This window comes from Melozone crissalis, unplaced genomic scaffold, assembly GCF_028551555.1.
Source record: "Melozone crissalis strain CALT ecotype California unplaced genomic scaffold, PUWL_Pcris_2 ptg000029l_1, whole genome shotgun sequence".
Classification (NCBI taxonomy): Eukaryota; Metazoa; Chordata; class Aves; order Passeriformes; family Passerellidae; genus Melozone; species Melozone crissalis.
The window spans coordinates 13,263,286-13,285,484 of NW_026535807.1; the positions used below are offsets into that span (position 1 = coordinate 13,263,286).

Here is a 22,199-nt window from a genome sequence, read left to right on the forward strand (position 1 = left end):
TAAACACTTTCTGAGGTGTTCCCAGTACAGAAAGAGGAATTTGAGAAACATCTCTGAAATATCTTTCTTGGGAGTGTATAGGCAATGAGAGTTACACTGGGTTGATCAGAATTTCTGAGACACCTGCCCATCCCACCCTGCCCTTCTTCCTTGGCCTGCTCTGTATAGATTTGCTCCACAATGTGTTGTCTTCTGTGACCACTGCACTTTTATGTGCTGATCAGAGTCATGAGGCAGGCTGGAAGCCTCAGAGAATTGGAATTTCTGTTTTATATGGACTAAAAGAATAAGGAATATGCTATTATTTTGGCATAGAGTCAAGTTATGGTCTGGGACAATACAGGAACCTGTGTGAGTGTCTTAGAAAGAGAAGTTTCTGTTTGACACACAGAGTAAATGAAAAAAACCCCCTTATGTTGTAAAATAGTTACTTGGAGTTTGTAAATTGCTGATTCAAAATGTTATTAAAAGTAAGTTTGCTTGTTGAGGAATGTGAGAGAGATTTTGGAATCTAAAGATTGCAATTAACATAAAAGTGAAAATTTTAACGTGGTTTTCTGAAAAGAAACCAAATATACATTACAAAACAAAGACAATAGCATCTCATGAGGAGGAAATAGATCCAAAGGAATGCTAAGTCAAGCTGTTTACTTTATGATTATTTTGCACTCCATTAGATTCCACTAAAATGTTATAATTTTACAAAAGTGCTAAAATCACTAGTCATGCACTTCAACAAAACTAGAGCTTTCCACATTTTCTATTTTCTATTCCCTGTGACAGTTAATTCAGCTCTTCAAAGTATAAGATAAACGATGCAGGGGATGATAAATGATCCTCCCAAAAGGCTGAAAGAGGATAGCATCAAGATATGAGGAGGGCACAGCACTGCTTACAGAAGTTAAGGGGTTACACAGAAAGAGAGAAGAAAACTGTCAGGAACTTTTGGGCAATAAATATCATTAAAACATTTCTGTATGGAGGAAATATGGTTCCATTCATGAGAGAATCATTAAAAATTTCTTAAGTGTTCCTAAACACAACTCTCTGCTTCTGATTTGTGTGCCTAATTTATTCACTTCTACCTTTTCACTCAAGCTAAGTAGAACAAAACATCACAGCAGGAGCAGGGCAAAAGCTTTTGAATCCTGCTGTGTTTGCTCAAAAAAGCAAGTAAAGCTTTCCTACTAGGAAACAAAACACCTTTTTGAACTATTAAGGAAAAATGGCTTTTGCTCTTCAGCGCATACAAAAAGCTGTTTAACATAACTGTTTCAAAGATAAAGGTCATTTTGGAAATCAAAATGAACAAATTTGAAAAGTGGTAAATTCGAGTTATTATTTTGTCTTACTGATATTTCACAGCCCTGTGGGATAGCTACTTTAAAACACGCATAAAAGAAACATAGAGGACAAGTAAAATTCATATGAATTTGTTTCATTTGTCTGGCAGCAGTTCTTCCTGTTAGATACATTTTGTTCTGAAAGTAACATACCCATACAAAATCAAGGTCTCTATTGCCTGAAACTGGTGAGATTTTCGTTGGTGTTTTTTGGCTGGCTGGGGGGTTGGTTTGATTTGGTTTTGTGGTATTTTCTGTTTTAAGTATAGGGTATATCACAAAGATCTTTTCAAGACAAATATCATGGTGCAACAGACATATCCACCTTAAACTCATCATTATTCATTTCACCTGCTCTCTAATTCTGAATTTGCACCAGTTTGACTAAGAGCAGACAGCATAAGAGTAACAGGTTTAATTGTTATTTAACTGCTGTAGACAATTTAAAACCTAAAGGTCTTCAAAATCAATAGCTAATGACCATATAACACTGACTAAACACTGAAAAGTCTGAAGCCAAAGTGTCCCACATATAAGAGAAAACACATTTCATCAAGATGGTGAACTATTTAGAATAGATATGAAATAGCAAAGGTAAACTTGAAATGCCACATTTTTCTTTCAGATCACTCAAAGATTAAAGTGAGCATGTTTAGAGAGACATGACTGTTTGAAATGTTTATAGAGAAAACATTTGCAAGATGATACATAGATTCCAACAAAAATACAGTACAAGTTCAGACACCATATGGCGAAACAGTGACTAAGTCATTCATAAAAGCATGCACCAGCCCTGTGCTGCTTCCCTTCACCTTGCAGAGAGCAAGAGAGATTCTCTTGGTTTGTTCATAAGCTTCCAGGCCTCACTTATTTGAAAGGCATATTTCTTGCCTGAAGCTATCAAAAGCCCTGGAGGATAACTGGTACCTGCCCCCTTCTCCATCCCATTTCTTCCTTCCCACCCCTCTCCTTTTTCACTGCACAAAATACACAATCAATAAGACTGTAGTCAGCTGTGAGTGCATTTAAAAATATCTGGCTTTAGTTCTGCATTTTTTTGATCTAGGGGCAAAAACATTAAAAACTTGCAATTTTGATCATTTATGAAAATTGTATTTACTAACAGCAAACTTGAGTAATTTGTACCAGAATATTGTTTAATAGCTCAGAATTGTGGCCATCAGAACAGGTAATACAGCCCCACATGCCACAAGCTGACAAACAGCCTGGCTGGTTGTAATTTCTGCACCAGCACATCACAGTCTGACTCTCTCTTCTTTCTGCAAATTGTTAAGAGAAGCATTTGGCACAAACATTTAAGCAGGTGAAAATGAAAAAGCCAAAGTTAGCTAGTCTAGCCAATCTTTTTGTCCTTCTACTCTTCTAGAAAGCTGTAGATAAAATATTTCCTGAAACATTTTTTTCAAGAAGGAAAAAAAACCAAAACAAAACCAACATCTTTTGGTACCATGTTCTGCAACTATCAAAGCATGAACAAACTATGGACATAGTGCAGTGTCATAAAATGGCATGTTACCTGCAGGCTTGAAATTGAATTTTCCAAGCTCCATGAGCAAGGAAATTTCAAATACATGTAGTATCATAAAAATAAAGCCTCCCATCTTCATATTTCTTGGTTTTTAAGGTAAAAAGTGGCTGAGATACATTAGTGAAGTTCTAAGTTCTGTGGATGCCCTCACCATTCTTCAAAAGCTATTAAGTGAAAGATCACTTCACTTATAGCTTTCATTAAAAACTGAACTTTCATCATCATCCATGAATGTTACTGACAGTGATGTCAAACTGACTAACTGCTGTGACATTTCTTATTGAAAATGCTTTTCCAAGAACAATAAGAATGACTTGGACAAATGAGTGTTGCAATCGCCCAGCATATTCTATTCCTTTTTATCATTTTAATACTTTTTTACCAAAAGCACAAAACATCAGCTAGATTTTCTAGTTTCTGGAAGCCTTGATTATATTTGTGAAATACACAAGGATGATGCAACAGGCATCAAGGAATTGTTAGCTCTGCCACAGTGGCTGTGCTGTCCTGGCTCTGGTGACACCATATCGATGCAGAAGTGGTTTAAAGGCAAGAGCACATTGTATGGAAATTATGCAATCTGCTAGAGAAGTCAAATGCTGAATGTGTTCAGGGGTGTGTTGGCAGATACAGTGGGGAGCAGTGAAAGGGTTCCAGCTGTGCCATGGGTTCTGCAGTCTCTATGACAGATCCAGAAATGTTTCACATGGAGTAACGGAGTGGGTTGGGGTTTTTTTTTTAATCCCTACTATTATTTCAAATTGCTGATAAAACAGCCTCCCTGTTGTTTGCAAGTTGAAGGCTGCTGGATGCCTGGCATGTTAAACAGCTGATGTGTTTGAAGAGCTGCTCTCAGCAGGTACCTCAAGCTGGGCTCAAAGCCAGGCACCCTCCTGGGGCCAGCTCAGAGCCCCGTGACAGTGAAGAGTTTCACTGATCACCGCCTGTACCACACCCACACCACCATGGAAACACTGGTGAAGCACTGGTGACTACTTGGAATGACTAGGATTTGATTAAAATATTTTACCTTTTGTGCCTGAGGGAGCTGGAAAACAACAAAACAGAACAAGCAATTATACATTAAATTAATCTGAACAGGCACTTTAGCTGCTGTAATAATAAAAGATAAACATAGTATAAAACAAAGTGTAAAGGAAAGAAACTAGAGGAACTAGGTTTACATTGCCAATTGATTCAACTTATTGAGGGCTTATTAACTGACTTTATGATTTGGCAGCTTCTCTACAAGGTATCACAAAAGCACCATGACATTTGTTAAATACTACCACACCAAGAAAAGGATTGTTTTCTCATCAGATATGGTATCACACCTGAACTGTGAAGTAATTCCATCTTCCTGTACACAAATATAATTCAACAGAGAGAGTTTTAGTTTTAAATGAAACTGACATTAAGAGGAGATCATCATATTAAAGTAGAAGGTTGTATCCTCCATGACAGAGGAAAGAAAAACAAAATGGGAATAGAAAGTTAGTAAGTGCTTATGCAAACAGATTCCAATACATGCATAATATACAATAAGATATGCATAGAACAATACATTTCTGTGCTGTAAACACAAGTATGATTATATCTGCATATATGCAAATCAAATGCAAGTGTTTATGCATATATGCATATTTGTACCACACAGATGTTATCAGACAAGAGTAGCCATACCTGGTTGTGTGCACAGTATTTACTGTAAGCAACAACTCACAGATAAAGGCATTGAGAGCAGGCAGCAGACTCCATCACATTTAAAAACCTTATTTATCAAGAGTTGAAAGATGGGTTCTGTTTTCACTTCAGAAAAAAGAAAACCCATTCTAACAGAGGAAGTCAGAAAACCAAACTGTTACAGGCACAATACCGTTTTCCCTTTTTCTGAATTCTTCTCCTCTTACTCCATACTTGTGGAGAAATTCACTCATGTAGCACTTTAGCCTTGTGCTAAGTGTACCTCCTCAGAAAATTTGTTTGTCCAACTCAAATTTTGTCTTTAAAGGCATCATCTGAGCAAGGAAACAGGCAGGTGAATCGAAGCCAAATGCAAAAAGACCTTCAAGATCTCTAGTGAGCTTCTGACTGACCTTTTGCCCTTCCTCTGAATGAAAATAAATAGAGAGAAAAACACCAAACTTGAAAGCAGTCCTCTGTTAAAAGCAAATATCCACATGGTACATCTCATGAAAGAGAACTGTCACATGATGTCTAATTCACAAATACTGGAGCTAACAGCCACAATTTCTCTGTTTCCACAGCATAAAATGTAACAAAATTAACAGCAGGAAGAAATGCTACAGGGTAAAATTCTTTAATCCTAAAACGGCAGTGATCCAATATCAAAATACAAACCAGGATCACATTAAAGTATGACTTGTATGTGTTTCAAAAAAAGTCTTTTTTTAAAATAAATTACTATATTGAACACTATAAAAGGGTTGCTGCAGAAATTGCAGATATCTGTGAATTGTAAACACATGGCCTAAATCGTGTATAACAGGTTAGAGCAGTTGAAAGCCTTTCTGAAAGTTTAACTACTTGTTAGTTTTTGACTTGTTAATTACTTTGACTCTGACAAGTGGAAACTTTTTCTTTTTTACATTCAAACAAGAGGAGAAATTTGCCATATGATTTTCTTTTTTTTTTTTGATTTACCAAATACAGTCAGGTACATGCAGTTTGGTCCTGTTTTGCCACGTGATAGAGTTACAATCAGATGGATTGAAGTGAGGATTTCCTATTAAGAACTACCACACAAACTAGATGCCTCACACTTCTGAATACAAAGTGACCCCTACTGCTTTTACTCAGATAATTTTCATAAGCACATTAATAAGCATTTACAAACTAGAGTTCTTTATTATCTGCTGCTGAATTCAGTTAGTCAGTCCATTTATAAGCTTTTATAAAATCAAGAACATTCTCTGAAATATTAGTAGTCACAATGATTAAGAATAATAAAGTCAGCAGATCATGCTTTTTCCAGGGCTGGAATTCTTGACACATTTCATCTAAGCTTAAAAATCCAGGTTTCAAGGTCTTTCCTCAATAAAAAACCAAAGGACAATTTAAAAAAAAGTCCTTATTCCCATCATATAAATATTCATCCTATTGCTGAATTGAGACTTGGCTGTTACAAGGTCCTGTATGTCAGCAATTCAGTTTATTCAGTTTTTCGATATTTGCTACGTATTCCTTTGAAATAAACTGTGGAGTTTTGTCTGACATTACCCTTCTGGGAGGCCATAGGAAACAAATCATTTTCCTAACAATAATAGCACTAGTCCTCTGGTCTGACCCTTTATTGAGCAGTGTAAGAGCTGCCTGTCTGTGTGTAAGAGCCAGCAGGTGCCTCTGACTGTGCTTTGCTTCACTCCCTGCCAAGAGGCAGCTTTGCAGCAAACTGTGTGATCTTTCCCTGGCCCTCCAGCACTGCAGGTATTTCTATTCTACCTCCCCCCAGGCAAACTGTGCCCTTTTGATGGTTTCATTCAGCTCCAGCCACACCAAAGAACCTCCTGCTCCTGTTTGTTTTCCATTGGTGTCTCTCCATCCCTCGGGTGCTCGTTCCCAAACAATGCACACAACATAGATCTGTTTTACTTGCTCCTAGTTTGACATCAGGGTAAAGAAAGTTTTGCTAAAATTATTGTGGCTGGAGTGCAGGGAGGACACCTGCCCATTTGCTGGCTCCTGGCTCATCCAGCTGTGGCTCAGGAGGAGCTGTCCGAAGGAAATTGGACCTTGCCCCACAAATCTGCTTAGGAAGAGACCTTTGCTGTGCTGCCAGGTTCAGCAGAGACAGGAGCCTGCAAACCTGTAAGCTCCAGGGGAAACCTAAGAGAATTTTCTGATTTAAAAGAGCAGACTTAAGGATCTTGATGGAAATATGCAGATTTTGCTGCAGCCTAAAAAGAATTCTTAGATTAAAGAGCAAGACTAAAACATGGAGCATCGCAAGACAACAGGTAAAAAAGTAGTGGGATTGGTTTTCAAACTCCTTTTAACCAGAAAAAAAATTTCTTTGCTAAATACATTTTCTTATTCTATTTTGTATTACAAATAAAAAATTACTCTCAGAAATTGGAGGCCCCCTGAGGTTCACAATTTGATTTATGCCAGTAAGATATGTTGAGAATTCCATGTCTAAATTCAGGTCAACCTGGGGCCCCGTCACACAATGTAGAACAGAATAAATAACGGCAGGAGGTTTCTCAATCCTGATGTTGCACACACTGTCATGCTTTCCACACTTGCAAATAATCTAGTATTGTTTTGAGCCCTTCATGGAAATGTGTTTGGTATTACCAGAAAAATTAAAATCAGACACTAATAACGTGGTAAAAAACCCCAAGACAGGCCAAGGGATCCTCCACCACAGACTTTGCACTATTTTATGGATCAGATACCTGTGAGACAAATATGAATGAACCAAAAAAACCCCCAGAGATCTGAAATGCTGTCTTTAGAGCAGGAGGAATAAGTTATAGGACAGTAGTTCTGATAAGTACCTCATAAAAGGGTATGTCTTTTCACCCTTATCAAAAGAAGTCCATAAAGACTGATTTTGTAAATGATCTCATGATAATTGAAAAGAAAAAGGTTAAAATATTTTAGACCTACTTCAACAATTTATTCAAAATATTATGTAGCTGCATGTCCTATATTTCCAAGACACCAAATTTAGAAGTTTTAAAGGAAAACACAGTAGAATTATAGTGTTTTTATGCTGTGGGATCAGAATTCAACCTTATGTTTGTTTGAAGAAGAGCAAAAAATCTTCTGCAAAAGTAAATTAAACTCATTAGTTTCTTACTACATCAAAACCCACAGCTTATATTACTAATGAAACAAAAATAACACCTATCATTATGATTTTAATGTTCCATTTCTGTTTTTTCTAATGATTTAATGGAGTTGTTATAAAAAGTATACTATTTCAACTGAAACTATTCAAAACTTTGAAAAATAAATAAAAACTCTTATTTTACATTCACTGGCCTTATTTCCACAGTCCTCCCTGCCAAGTTTTTAAAAGTCACCATCACAGTAAAACAGCCCCACTGACTTGATTGCTCTAAAATCAGATACAACACAAATCAATAGAAAGTAACTGCAAACATGTCAGTAAATAATCAGCAAGTCTGGATATGGTTTTGAGAAAACAGAGATTTCTATAAATACCTTCTGAGCTGCACTAAATTTAACCTTAATGCATTGCTAAATATATGATATTTCTAATGTTCATGTTCATCCCATCTGTGTCACATGCTGACTCTTTATTTGACATAGGATGTATGGCTTAGAACTTTTACTTTTCAAAAATACATTTTCAGGAAAGATATGGAGAAAAAGCAAAGCATTTAATACATTGCTAGCAGGTTTCCTCAGCTCTTCCCATAAATAGCAAAAACTTGGGGAAGAACAGAAAGAATATTCCAGTTCTCAGTTTTGAGCAGAAAATGTAAACGTTCTGCTTTAAAATCTACTTATTCAGCTACTATTAAATATAGCATTTAAATATTATGATTTTGATAATTTTTTGTAATCTATGCACTTATTCCCCCATCTAAGTACTACAGGCATCATACAAAATGATATGCACACACAGAGGAAGAAATAAAATTTAGCGTCCTACTGGGATGCTCCTGACATTAAAATTTCAGTATAAATATTAGAAGAGTGACATTAACCTGCAGCTTACTAGGCCAACATCTCTAAGGAAATGTACTTGATTTTTCAAGGGATTTAAGACCAATCTTTCATTGTTCACATAATTGTTTTACTGTGCTACCACATATTTTTCAGTAACTACAGCATTTTAGTCAAGGATAGATTGTGCTCTGCATGCAAAGTACACTCATCAAAGGAAATCTAAATGTTGCTATGGAGAAGAGAGTCATAAAACAAAGATAAAACTTACAATTCTAGTTCTCTCTTTAAAAAGAGTTCCTATAGATGACAGAAAGGAAAGAATTTAGCTTCTGTGAAATATGAAAAAGAGAACACAGAGGAGCTGTAAAGGCATTGAATTGGAATTAAGAAATAGCAAAAAAAAAATACATAGACTTAAGAACTTTGTAATAAAATGGCTCCACTCTTTGAAGATTTCATACCTTTTCTAAAATACATTAATTCCTTATTAATGCAAACGACTGAAGAATTCCTACAGCAGTCTAGGAATCTTGTTTTTAAAATGAGAATCAGCACAAAAAAGGATCTAAATGTTCTCAACTTTTAAAGCAGTTATTAAAGTTATATCTGTCTGCATCTGCTCTCTGAACTTCATGGCGAAATTAACAGAAAAAAAATCAATACTCATATATTCTGTGAGTCTGTGGCTGTGATTATATTACTTGTATAAACTAAATGTTCTCTTTTTAATGAATGCAAAATATTTACAGGAAAGATTATACTTACACTAATCCAATTGATTACTTTAAATGCAAAGCTTGGTTAAAACTTTATTAATAAATATTTTTTAAAGAATTATGCTAATTGTACAGATAAGCCACAGGACAACAAATCAAAGCATCAGAAACAATTAATGAATCAGACAATTCACAAGCATTCCACACACCATGGTCAAAATTTTGGCCTCATGCTTGTGTGTAAAGGGAGTGAGTCCTATTTTCATTATTACACCAATAACTAAATACTTCTAAGCATGAAATATTTGTCCACAGTTAATTCTGCTTATATGTGCAAACGTATATTTTGTATAAACATTACTAGATTTATAATTCCCTATAGAAATTACTGATACAACTACTCTCTTATCTACGATGTAGAAGATCTATCCTTCCTAATTAAAAACTGTACAAACGTTAATGCATGGAGTTTGAATAATTTTTTTAATATAGACAACTCCAAAGAAAACTTGTGGTTGTAAGATACGCATCACTGATACTAAGTGATACAATTTACATTAAAATTTGTATATCTATTGTCTAATCTTTTTATCTCTTACGAAAAAAGAAAGGGAGGAAGACAAGGAAGAGAAAAGGAATCTGCCTCAGAAAATGAGTGCAAATACACATATTCATTTGTTCATCTCACATAAAGGCCCTTCCACATTTGGAAAAAGGACAGGTTCTTTGACAGTCCTCCTAGAAACAAAAAAAATCAATCCTTGATCATAAATCCTCTTAGGAGCCAGTCACACATCCTCTTTCTCTCACAGTAAAATCAAAGGCAACCCAAGCAAGTCTCACACAATAACTATTAGAGTCAATGAGGATCCTGCAATGAGTTTAGTGGGGTTTTGATCTTGCACTGTATTAATTCTCACTTTCTCTACATATCAATGTAAGACCAACATCTGAAGATGAAAGAAGATCATCTTTCTGAAGATAGATGAAAGTGTGCTGATCTAATGGATGTGTAAAGCAAGCCAGAATGTCTTCTAAAAAATCAAGTTTACTAATTGTGTTTGTGATTTTTAGCATGTCACTCCGATTGTACAAAATGGGATTGTATTTATAGAAGAGATGTCATGCTCTGTTGGCTGTTTTGCAATCATCCAGCACAGCCCAAGAAGGGAATGGCTATAAGAATATGTATAGTTGAATTATGACAAACCATGGGTTTTTCCCCGTCTTTTCTCATAAATTAATACCATTTCTTGTGCGTCCAGAGCACTGCTCACCCAGAAGCAGTGGAAGGTGCATCCAGGCTCATTTTCCATTCCATTGCTCTGTCCTTCTCCCCTACTGTCACAAATAATCTGGACCTTTTAGGGCTCTTAGAAACCCAAGATAATGTCTCCTTTGCTGTATGGAGTTCACAACCTCACAGGAGTGAAGCTTTTTACAGTGACAAAAGGCTTTTATAACTTTAAAGCTAAGTTGGAATTAAGCACAATTCATACCAGACAGTTTTACCTCGTGGATCTTGCATTTAATAAAGAAGAATCTTTTGCTGACATTTACATGCAAATGGCATCATTTCAAGTTCCCAGAATTTTGGACTATGATCACAAAGTGTGCAATGAACAAACAGATAGGAAGTTACTTATGTCAAGCAGTTTCCTGTAGAAGCAAACAATTTCTTATTGCAGGGGGCATTATTTACAGGTACAAAGACAAAAGTGACCCATTATAAAGTTCACACATAATTTTGTGTCACACATAATTCAAGGTTAAGAATAAAAAAAATTGGATCTTGTAAAAAAACTGCCCTAATATCAGAGGACTGACAGGACTTATTTACACTACTTAATTCAAGATGATTTTGCTTTGCTTTATCTTCATTTAAGCTTCTTATTGAGGCAGTTTTTGACTTTTTTTTTTTTTTACTTTATAATGAAATCAATGAACTTTGAATTGAAAAAACAATTAGCTTTAGCTAATGCCAGTGCAAAACAAGGCACCTGAAAAACTGCTGTGAAATGTTTAGCACACAACACATGAAGAAAAGTAGAAAAATAACTGATTGATTTCAAATGTCTGAAATTCAGCTTACACGACAAGAAAAATCAAGCAGAAGGAAGAAAATCATCAATAAAGAGGATCTCATCAATAAGGCTGTGTATACAATTAATCTATCTGCTTTTGCTAACTAGAAGACTAAATTGATCTTGTAAGGAATGAATTTGTGCTGCAAAAGGTTCTAGGAATATCAAAGCTAAGGAAAATGGAGCTGTGTTTGGAGGGGAGGAGGTTGTAATTAATGGAACTCACTCTTTCTCTTACTTGCTTCAAGACAAGTCCTTCCAAAAATGTTTTTAAATTAACTTTTTGATTCTAGAAGTTTGATGCAAAGACTGGAACCAGCACAAGGCTCTAAGTGCTGGAACCAATTATCTTTTAGAATGAAAACACTGGATCATTTTTAGAGGGAACAAACTGCTTTAGCTGCCTAACAAACACATTCAGAATAATTATTGTATTTTATTGGGTATTTTTTCTCCCCCATTAATTGCCTCTGAATGAGCAGAAATGTTGCACAGATTATGTATTTAGCTGGCACAAAACACCTTGGAGGCAATGTCAGCGAGCAATGGCCCAGAACTGCTCTGTGAGGAGCAGGAGGCTGCAGGGCAGAACAGGATGGAACCACAGGCTCATAAGGTCATTTGAGCTGACAAACAACAGGAGATGATTTCAAAGGAAGAAGGGCTGCAAAAAACTATTAGGATCATTTCATTTGCTGAGAAGAAGAAATCCAAAGATATTATAATAATTGAAGGGCACCAGAAACCAGCAGGAAATGCAGCTTATGCACAACAATTAAATGAGAGGCTTCAAACCTTTCAAAAAGCTTCATTCCCTTTCAAATAATCTTTTTTCTCACTTGCCAATTTGCCTCTGAAAGGGCAAAATACTGACGAGTCCATCTCAAGTCACATCTGAAAAAGTTCAGATGAAGCATAAAGAAAAACAAGGAAAAAAAATGTGCAAAAAACTGCATAAAAACACTACATGAAAGCCAGGCAATGAGCTCAGGTGGATGTTGAAAAGTGCTGTTCTGCTTTATCAGGGAAGAGGGATGTTCCCAGAAACCAGGAACAAATCTCCATTAAAATTTTGTCCAGGTTTCATATAAAAATTTGAGAATCAAATGCCCAATGTGTATTTTGGAAATAAATTAACATTATGCTAAAATACTATGCAAGGTGACCACCATGTGGTTTCCAAATTAGGAACATGTGCTTTCAGGTGCACATGCCTAAGCAAAGCAACTGATTTTATTAGCTAACAAAGATATACAAGATCAGAAGGCAGGTTTAAGTCTCCAGCTGCTGAAAGCATTGTTTTTAAACTATATGATAAAACAAAGAATTAAAAAAACTCTTAGAAAACTCCATCATTTAATGTTGTGAAATCTCTTGGTTGGATAAACTCCTAATATATAAATAGATTCTTTTTTCTATAAATTCTTCTATCATCTTGTGGGGAGGTTGTTATTACAGACATGGTTAATGCTGCCATCATAAATAACAAAATAGCATCATCAATGCTGCATCCTGGTCACTAGCTCTGCTTGGAGGACCAGATTCTGCCTTTGTACCCTACTAATAAGCACAAAGCTAATGCATCTCACCATTCTAGTTTCACATTGAGATTTTACAGCTACACTTCATTGAAACAGCCATGGAGTGTTTAAGGACTCTTCATACTGCAGGATGGGTTCTAAACTTTCTCCTGATGGCACTGATGTTGCTGAAAGTCATTTATCAACAGGATAGATCATCTTTAAACTAATCTTTCATGGGAATTCCTGCTTGGAAAGATCTGATCTGACAAAATACACGGGTGTGGACCAAGGCCAGACGCCTGGTTGTCAAGAAGCAAGAGCATCCGTGAGAAATATCCTGTTATTCCTTATAGAATGGAGTATATTTCTGAATAATTTCTCTGCAAATAACCAACTTCTAAGAAAGTCATAATCACCTAATGGTTGTGATAAACACAAACTTGTATGTTTCTGCTTATTGTGCATATATGACTGGGTTGTATGCAAAAACTCCTCATAATACAAAAAGAGCTATAAATAACTAAAGACTTCTATATCTGCAGAACAATAGACAAAAGAGATTATTTCCATTTATTCTCCATTCGCCTTTTTTACACTGAATTCTACCACTGCAGCAAAGCTCAAATACTTTCAGTAATTTAATAAGCCTTTCTTATTATTGCAGGTTTTTACTCCAGCAGTGCAGATAAATTACATTTCATCTTCACTGCCCTGTTCCTTCCAGAAAGTCAAGGAATGATAAATATGAGATCAAAGGATGGGATTTAGTACATTATACTAAATTCATTGCTTTCCTACATTATCATTTACCCTAAAAATATGTTATGTGAAAACTAAAGACAAGAACACGCCAGAAAAAGATAATATATCTGAAAAAATACCTACCATTTCCTTATAATTAACTCAATTTCACTCAGAGCAGAGGCAGTAAAACAAAAGATGGGCAGTTATCAGTTGTGAATGCCTTTAAGTAATTTCCACTCATGATATACCTGTCCTCCTAAATACTGGATTCACCATAGCATGTAGGGATGTAGAATCAATTATTTCTCTAGTTAGTGTCTCATCACCTTTTGATCTTATTTCTGTGTCACAACAAAACTAGAACATTTCTTGTGAAATAAGGTGGAAAAACAAAGCATCCTCTTAGTCAAAGGCACCGTAAGTCACTGGCTTTTCCCAGCTGGAAATGGTCCCAAGCTGCTCTATCTCCAATGTGCAGGTGTCTGCAAATGGGACCAATACCCTTTTGGCATGAATACACCTGTTAATCAAATTCAAAAGCAGAGCCATGCTTTGTAATTTGTACACAGTAACTGGTGGGAGAACATCCAGCAGGTGAAACCTACTGACATTTGTAATTCTATGGATTTTTATTCAAACATATCCAATCAGTTTTCATCTCAGAAGCCAGTTTCAATTATTTATCAGCAGTTCTGGCTAACCAGGGAGGACCCAGCTGACTGCAAGTTACCATACATTACACCTGTCTAGAGCAAGAATCAAGGAGGGAAAGCCTTTGACACAGTTTCCCACAGCATTCTCCTGGAGGAGCAGGCTGCTCATGGCTTGGAAAGGTGCACATTTGCTGGGTAAAGAACTGGCTGGGTGACTGGGCCCAGAGAGTGCTGGGGAATGGAGTTACATGCAGCTGGAGCTGGTCACCAGTGCTGCTCCCCTGGGATCAGAGCTAGGGCCACTCTTGTTTAATGTCTTCACCAATGCTCTGGGTGAGAGGATCCAGGGCACCCCCAGTACATTTACAGATGACTCCAAGTTAGGTGGGAGTGTTGATCGGCTGGAGGGTAGCAGGGCCCTGCAGAGGGATCTGCACAGGCTGGGTCCATGGGCCAAGGCCTGGGCTGTGAGGTTCAACAAGGTCAAGATGGATCCCGCACTTGGGTCACAACAGCCGCCTGTATCTGCAGCTGGGGGCAGAATGACAAGAAAGCTGCTCAGTGGAAAAGGACATTGGGTTGTAAGTCAAAAGGAGGTGAAGCCTGATCCCAGGTGGCCAAGAAGGCCAGTGGCATCCTGGCAGTATCAGTGACAGTGTGGCCAGCAGGACCAGGGCAGTGATTGTCCCCCTGCTCTGGGCACTGCTGAGGCCACAGCTCAAATCCTGGGTTCAGTTTTGGGCCCCTCAGTACACAAAGACATTGAGGGGCTGGAGTGTGTCCAGAGAGGACACACCAAGGGAGCTGGGAAGGGGCTGGAGGACAAACCTCCTTGGGACTGGCTGGGGGTGTTCAGCCTGGAGAAAAGGAGGCTCAGAGGGAGCTTATGGCTCTGAAAGGAGATTGTACCAGGTGGGGGTCATCTCTTCTCCCAGGTGTAACAAGTGACAGGACAAGAGGAAGCAGCCTCAAGTTGCACCTGGGAAGGTTTAGATTGGATATTACGAAACATTTCTGCCTAATGGAATTCCCTCAAATCAAGTTTAACCAAACACAAGCAAGAATTCCATGATTCTTGAGACCTAGAGACTTGTGTGGGAAATCTGTAGAAGGGGGCACTACTGTTTGAAAGACCAGTAATGAATTATTGCATTGACCTACCCTGTCTTACTATGTCCTTTCATTCTCTGCCCTTTTAAAGCAACTGGTCATTCTTACCTATTACTTTAAATATAAATTATATGAGGAAGGAATTGTTATTTAATTCTGTAATCATCCATCATCTACTGTGGCAGGACTTTGGTGATTTATTAGAATTGGCAGGTCATGATAATAATATCAGCAGTGGTCAGTGGCAAAAGTGGAGTTGAAGTCAGTGATATGAAGAAGGTGAAAACCCACATTCAAACTACCAGTACAGCCCAAAACCAAGAGTGACCTTAGAAAAACAGTAAAAGACAGGATAGTCACAGGATTCTGCAGGAAAGGAAGTGGAAAGATAATTACATTGTACAATAAGAAGCTGATATGGGTATTGGGAAACAGTTATTTTTTGAAAATAAAAAAAGCCCATGATCAAGGAGGACAATTTCTTCAACTGAAATTTAGTTTAAACATCAGAACATGTAGTAAATGAAAATGTGGGAGAAGGTTAGACAGGGGTCAAAGCACTTAAACATGGTAAAACTTACTTGTTTTCATTGGAAGTATTATTTAAAATAAAAAACTAAGTAGTAAAATAATCCTTTATCAAATACTGAGAATATTTCAAAAAGAGATGAGACTTTACTTTGTTTGAAGCAATATTTCTGTGGGAACTAATCTGATTCAAAATTAGATATTTAATCTCTTTCATCCAGTGATAAAAGATGAACAGGGACCAAGGTCAAACTGAAGTTATCTCATCATATAAATAATAAAATACTAGAAAATAGCATCTTTTGGCAATTTAGAGCTAAAAGCCAAGATGTAACACTCCTGTGATTTCCCTTCAATTGTTTAGCCTAATGCTTGTCTTATTTGCACCACACTGGGAGCAGAGCTGCTTAAGACCCAGCTTTGCTGTGGCATTACAGCTGCTTCCTGATGTCGCAGGAAGATAAAAATAAATTCTATATAAAAGCCTCCAAGTGCAAAGAACTGTAAAATGCATTTAAACACATCAACTGCATATCTCAAAGTTTGAAGAGAACAAATTGCATTCTGCATTTCTCATGTAAATGTACCATATGAAAAATAATTATAATAGTAATCCGATTCAATGGAAATAAAGTAGTGTAATATTTATAGTCTGTGCCAGAGTTATAATGACTGTGGGGCGAGAAGTGAAGTGTCTCAGCATGTTCCACATGTTTTTAACACTGTTTCTAAAGGCTCTGGAGGCTATTAAATTTAATGAACCCATCTGCTATGAAATAGAGGTCCAAACATAATCAGTTTTCTCAGTGCCATGTAATACAGATGGCATTCCATGTTCCACATCCCCAGCAGGAAATTTTATGTTCCTCTTTAAGTGCAGGACTTTTAGTTTTGGTTTTGATGTTTTAAACTTCTTTTTTATGTATCACTTATAGCATTTTACATTGTAAATACCACGTAGAGTAATACACATGAAAAGTGTTCATTCATTAAACTAAGTATTGCTATTTCCTTACAACAGTTTTGCTGTGACTTTGACAACTAGCAATTAGCTCTCTGTAGTAATATTCTTTGCTTAACACAATCATTGGAAATTGCCCTAATACTGTAAAGTTTCAGCATTAGCAGTGGAGGAAAACAAACATGTAATTTATCAAAAGAAGGAGTTTCCTTCAAAAAGCTGAAAGACACACAATCTTGTGCCCATAATGTGTGCATAGGTGCTTCCTGTGATGAAACCTTATTTGCATGTACTCTGTTTCCATGGAATAATCATTCTTATTTTAAGCATCCATATCCCCACCAGGTCCTTATGGGCTTGATTTTCCTGTGCATTCCCCAGTTTTGATTTCAGGGGTCTCAATTTATGTGTTTTGTTGGGACACACTACACCCAGACTCCTGTCTTGGTGTGTGAATGTGGGAGCTAAGCACAAATATAAATGGCAGAAAACATTCCCTGCACTGATGAGCACCCTGCTGCTGAGCAGGAGTAAATCAGATGTTCATTTTCTAACATAAAAGAACAACATCCATTGTTGTTTTGAGCTGCATCTGAAAGACAATTGGAGAGCATGAATTCTATTCAGTTTAGAGGTTCATTCACTGACTATCTCCAGAATTCATTATGTTTTTTGACAGTTGACACAGAACTTACTGAATTTGAAACAGTTCATGTGTTTCATGATAATTCATTTATTCTAGACCCAGCAATAAAACAAACAGATTAGAACTGTTTGGGAGGAAATGAGAGTACTTAATTATAGCAACTGAAATTTTGGGCCACAGAACTCATAAAAACGTTGGCTCAAATGCTTTCTTTTTTATGAGACTGCCAATGAAGATTTCTACAAACAGTGCACCAATCACCAGCAAAAAGGGATATTGCACCTCCCTATAAATGTGTGCACAACCTGTTTTTGCAGGTTTTTCAGTGAATGCACAAGCAGCTGCATGGATCAGCAGTGCCAATGGCTCAAGCACTGTCCCAGAGCCCCGAGGTCCCAGTGCAGACACATCAGAATGTCACTGCTGCAGCTGTGGTCCCATGGAAGCCTCAAGGTGAAATGGTCACAACTGCTGTACTTTTCCAGGAAAATTAATCCAAACTGAAGTGCTGAATTAAAAGCATTTCCTAGGCTACTTGCTGCTTTTCTCCCATATCAGAATCTTCAAAAGACCACTGAGATCCACTGAGATCTGTAGGAGACAAAGCAGAGCTTGAAGAACCTTATTTTATGAACAATCCTACCTGGTGGAAGGCCTGATATCCATGCATGGGATTTTTCTCCCCTAAACAAATTCACTCAAATGTCAAAGTGAGAAAAGGAAATTCCCATCAGAACCTCAGAAGCACTTGGTGGTGATGACATTCTCTGATCAAGACTTGTAAATTCTTAGAGATTAAGAGATGCTGGCCACAAAGGGAAGGTTAGAGCATGTAACCAAATCCAAAGTGGGACTGGAAAAAAAGAAACATAGATTTCTAGTTCTTAGTGAATTAAAAAAAAATAAAAACTATTGTGAGCAAATTTTCTTATCTCAGCTGCTGATTAATGACACTTGCTGACATTCAGTTCTGCAGTGATTACCAATATTTACTTACTTTAGACTTGCCTGAACATTCTGAACACACTGATCCATTTTAATGCCTACCAGTACTGCAGTCTAGAAGTTACTTTTTTGAAATTGAGGCCTGGGGAACTTTTACTGTTATAGAAATGCTAAATACACCCTCTTACTATAATAGCACAATTAACTTGTGCCACCAAAAGTACTTGAAGATGTCTCTGGGAATAGAAGCGAGTGGAAATGGGGTACTATTTTATTTTTGTTACTTCATGAAAGCTCTTCTGTGCATTGAACACAAAGAAAACTGAGAATGGAAGAAGCACTAAACGTTTTAATGCCTCACCAGAAAGTCCTGGGTAGAAAAATATGCCTAGAGTAACAGCTTTCAGTCTGGAGGGCCTTCTTGTATAACTCTGTCCATATATATATATATATATATATACATACACGTATGTATATGTATATAAATACATACATATACATATACATATATATATATATGTATATATAGTGCCTCTCTGGAACTGGTTTATAATTCTCATCTGTCAGAACTGTATCCTAGAATTTAAATTTTCATGCACAAAACATCTGGATTCTGATGTGCCAGTTGGGGGGCATGAGCTTCCCATAATTGCTACTGCATTTCTGTAAAGAACTTGGATCAGAGTAAAAAGTATGCCTGCATAGTACTTGCTTTTTTTAGAGGAGGAAGATGAATAAATTCATCATCTTCTTCATCTTTTTAAAGGAGGAAGATGAATTTATTTTACCATCTACATAATAATGTAACATCCATCATAAGCATTTTAGAAATGGCTATTAAAGGCTTTACTTCAGTGGAGCTATCTCCATTTACTGCCCCATAAAGAGAAATAAGGTTCTTAGTTGCCTTCCTAGGAAAGCATCAGTCTCTTGATCAGAAAATACTGTCAAATGTTACCTCTTTCATAAAAATAAAGAAATGGGGAAAATATATTTATATTTCCAAATACACATATATACAATAGCAACTGTAGATTTGAACTAGAATTGAACTAAAAGCCATAATGGAATGTATGTCTGTGGGGATAATGCAAGTGAAGAATCAGCACATGGTACTCTGACACAGAAGAAAATTACAAAGAGCAAAAGCACTCCCCATTCATATTATGATGAACCATGACCTGTAATGACTCAGAACTTTGCTACTTTAAATGAACTCTTAAATTCTGGAGCATCAGACTTTCATCCCAAAATATTCAGGGAAACAATAATTTTCTCTTTTTAACCAAAGAACTCCTCTGATTGGAAACTGAGACAGTGAGGCAATGTTTGCCTGAATCTGCTCCCAGCTGGAGACCAAGAGCCTGAAGATGAACTCAATGGTCCATTAGATCCAGAGGATATATTCAGGTACACTTATGAGGAACAAATTCCACAAAGAAGAGTTAACAAAGGTCCAAGTATGTTCTTTGTTGATGACCTCTATGTATTGCTGCACTTGAATATTTTGATGCCCAGCCCATATTCCTTTTCCTTCCAAAATATTCACTTTTACTGACTCACTATAGATGTATGCTTAAAATTCATTTACTACTTTAAAACTGTTGCCTTCCTGAAATAATGTGATAGTTTTAGAATTCCTTTCTGCTTACATTTGAAAGCTATCACTCAGAAATCTCCTTTTTTTTTTTAAGCATTCATTAAGTTATTTTATTTTCTGAACCATTACATGCTTGTGGGCCTTCACAATGCTGAAGGAGTGATATCAGATCCAACTGTGACCCATTTTTGAGCAGAAAAGTTGTGTTGAAAAGTTCTGTAGGAGCGGTGTCCAGACCTCACTGTCTAGGTCCCGCGTATCCCATCTGCAGCCTTTGGAGCTGTTTCCTACAGCATCTCTGGGCTGTACAGCTGAACAGGAACAGGCAGCAAGACAATTTCTTCTCCTAATAAACTCCACAATTAAGAATCTTCTGCCTGACCTCTCAATCTTGACAGCCCAAAGACCCTTCCTTACAGAATTCCATAGATCCAACAAAGCTCACCCACTTGTGCTGTGTGTCAAACTGCTGAGCAGAGAAGTACAAATAGAAAAGAGAACAAGTCTAAGGAAAGGTGTGGAATTTGGAATCAGAGGACTCTGAATCAGAAGACAGGAGTCTGGCTGGTTCCTGTCACATGCTTCAATTCCAACATTTTAGCCTGAAGGTATTGGCTGCACTTCAGCTACTGGGCTATTACAAGACTAGCATTCCCAACTATTCTGAAGCTGACTTTAGAATTAGCCCAAGATAATCCTCTAAAGACTGTTTCCCAGGTGAGTACCAAAACCAAATACCACCAATGAAGTACAACCAGTTCAGCTCCCCACAGAACTAAATCCATTTTTCAGAAACCTGTTGTTTCTCCAAGACCCAGTGACACTTGTTAAAATTCTATCATTCCTATGTCAAAGGTCTTGGTTTAGAAAGAAATGAGGCTTTACACAGTGATAATCATATTCCCAACATGAAATCCTGGGTTTAAAGGAAAAAAACACAACAATGAAGAGTAACTAAAAATGAGCGTGGAAGCTCTCTGGTTACCTCTCAGAAAGACAGGAAACACTGGGGAGAGAAAAAAGTCCAGGGACAGGAGAAAGAGAAGCATGGAGTCACCAGAGAGGCCTTGTCTCAGTTGCTTTACATCAAGCAGCAATCCTGACAGTGCCAAGGACACAGCCCTGACCCACATAAAGGTTGTTCCATGTCATGCTTTCTGCATATCACACCTTGCCAGAGATTTCCACTTCTATAGAGGTTGTATTTTTTCTAATAGTATGTGAAGCTCCTCAGGAATGCCAAAGCCATGCTGAAGAGGCAGCTGTATGAACATTTTGCAGACATCCTCTTACAGGAAAGGTGAACAGACACAGGAATTAGATGCTTTGTTTTAGTAGCAAAACTCTTCTGGGAATATTCCTAAATGGTATCAAACACTTAAATGAACTAACTTCTGGCTTTCACTGATGCCTTTGTCCTGCACAAATACTGGATGAGAACAGTCTGGGGTGACAGGGGAAGTATTTTCTATCCTAAGATTATTACTGTCCAGCTTCTTTCTGTCTGGATCCCTGAATGTTACAGCCTAATATTGCTCAAAAACAGCACAGCTGGCCAGTTAGCTCTGCTGTTTGGGGGAAGGATATTCCATGCCGTTAGGGCACAGTGACACTGAGTGCAACCATGGAAATGTAGTCCTGGGAATCTAACCCTGGCTGTTCACACACTGCAGGGTGATAAGAACATTTAAGCTGTCTGGAAATACACTAATATTTTTAACTGGGAAAGGCCCAAGCAGCAGCCACACAAACTGTCTGTGAAAATCAACAAGTTATGGGATGGAGAAGATCGTTTTAACAGCATTTCCAATGTCAAAGCATTAGAGATGGCCAGGGAATCTGTCTCTGAAAACAGCACTCAGGCAGCAGCCCTCAGCTGAGGCAGCAGCAATCCTGGTTTGGTAAAAGGTTCTCTTCATTTTTTTTTTCAAGTTTTGTATTGTATATTTTGTATTATATACCCTAATTTATCCTGTTGCTTTGCCTGTTTGGTTTGGGTTTTTGTTTGGTTTTTTTTTGTGGTTTTGGTTTTTTGGTTTTTAGGGGGCTTTTTTGGGTTTTTTGTGGGAAGAATGATGGAAGAGGGAGGAAAAAGGTAGCTTGCAAGGAAGCAGATAATGACATTTACTCTTT

General features: G+C 37.2%; 1 protein-coding gene across 1 annotated transcript in view; it reads right to left on the minus strand.

The window, feature by feature from the left end:
- Nucleotides 1–22,199, minus strand: part of CACNA2D3 (calcium voltage-gated channel auxiliary subunit alpha2delta 3) — a 383,943-nt gene that overhangs the window by 111,112 nt on the left and 250,632 nt on the right. Inside the window, exon 14 of the mRNA XM_054281044.1 lies at nt 3,923–3,940. Within this exon, the coding sequence (XP_054137019.1) occupies nt 3,923–3,940 (18 nt within the window). The remainder of the gene's footprint in view (nt 1–3,922; nt 3,941–22,199) is intronic.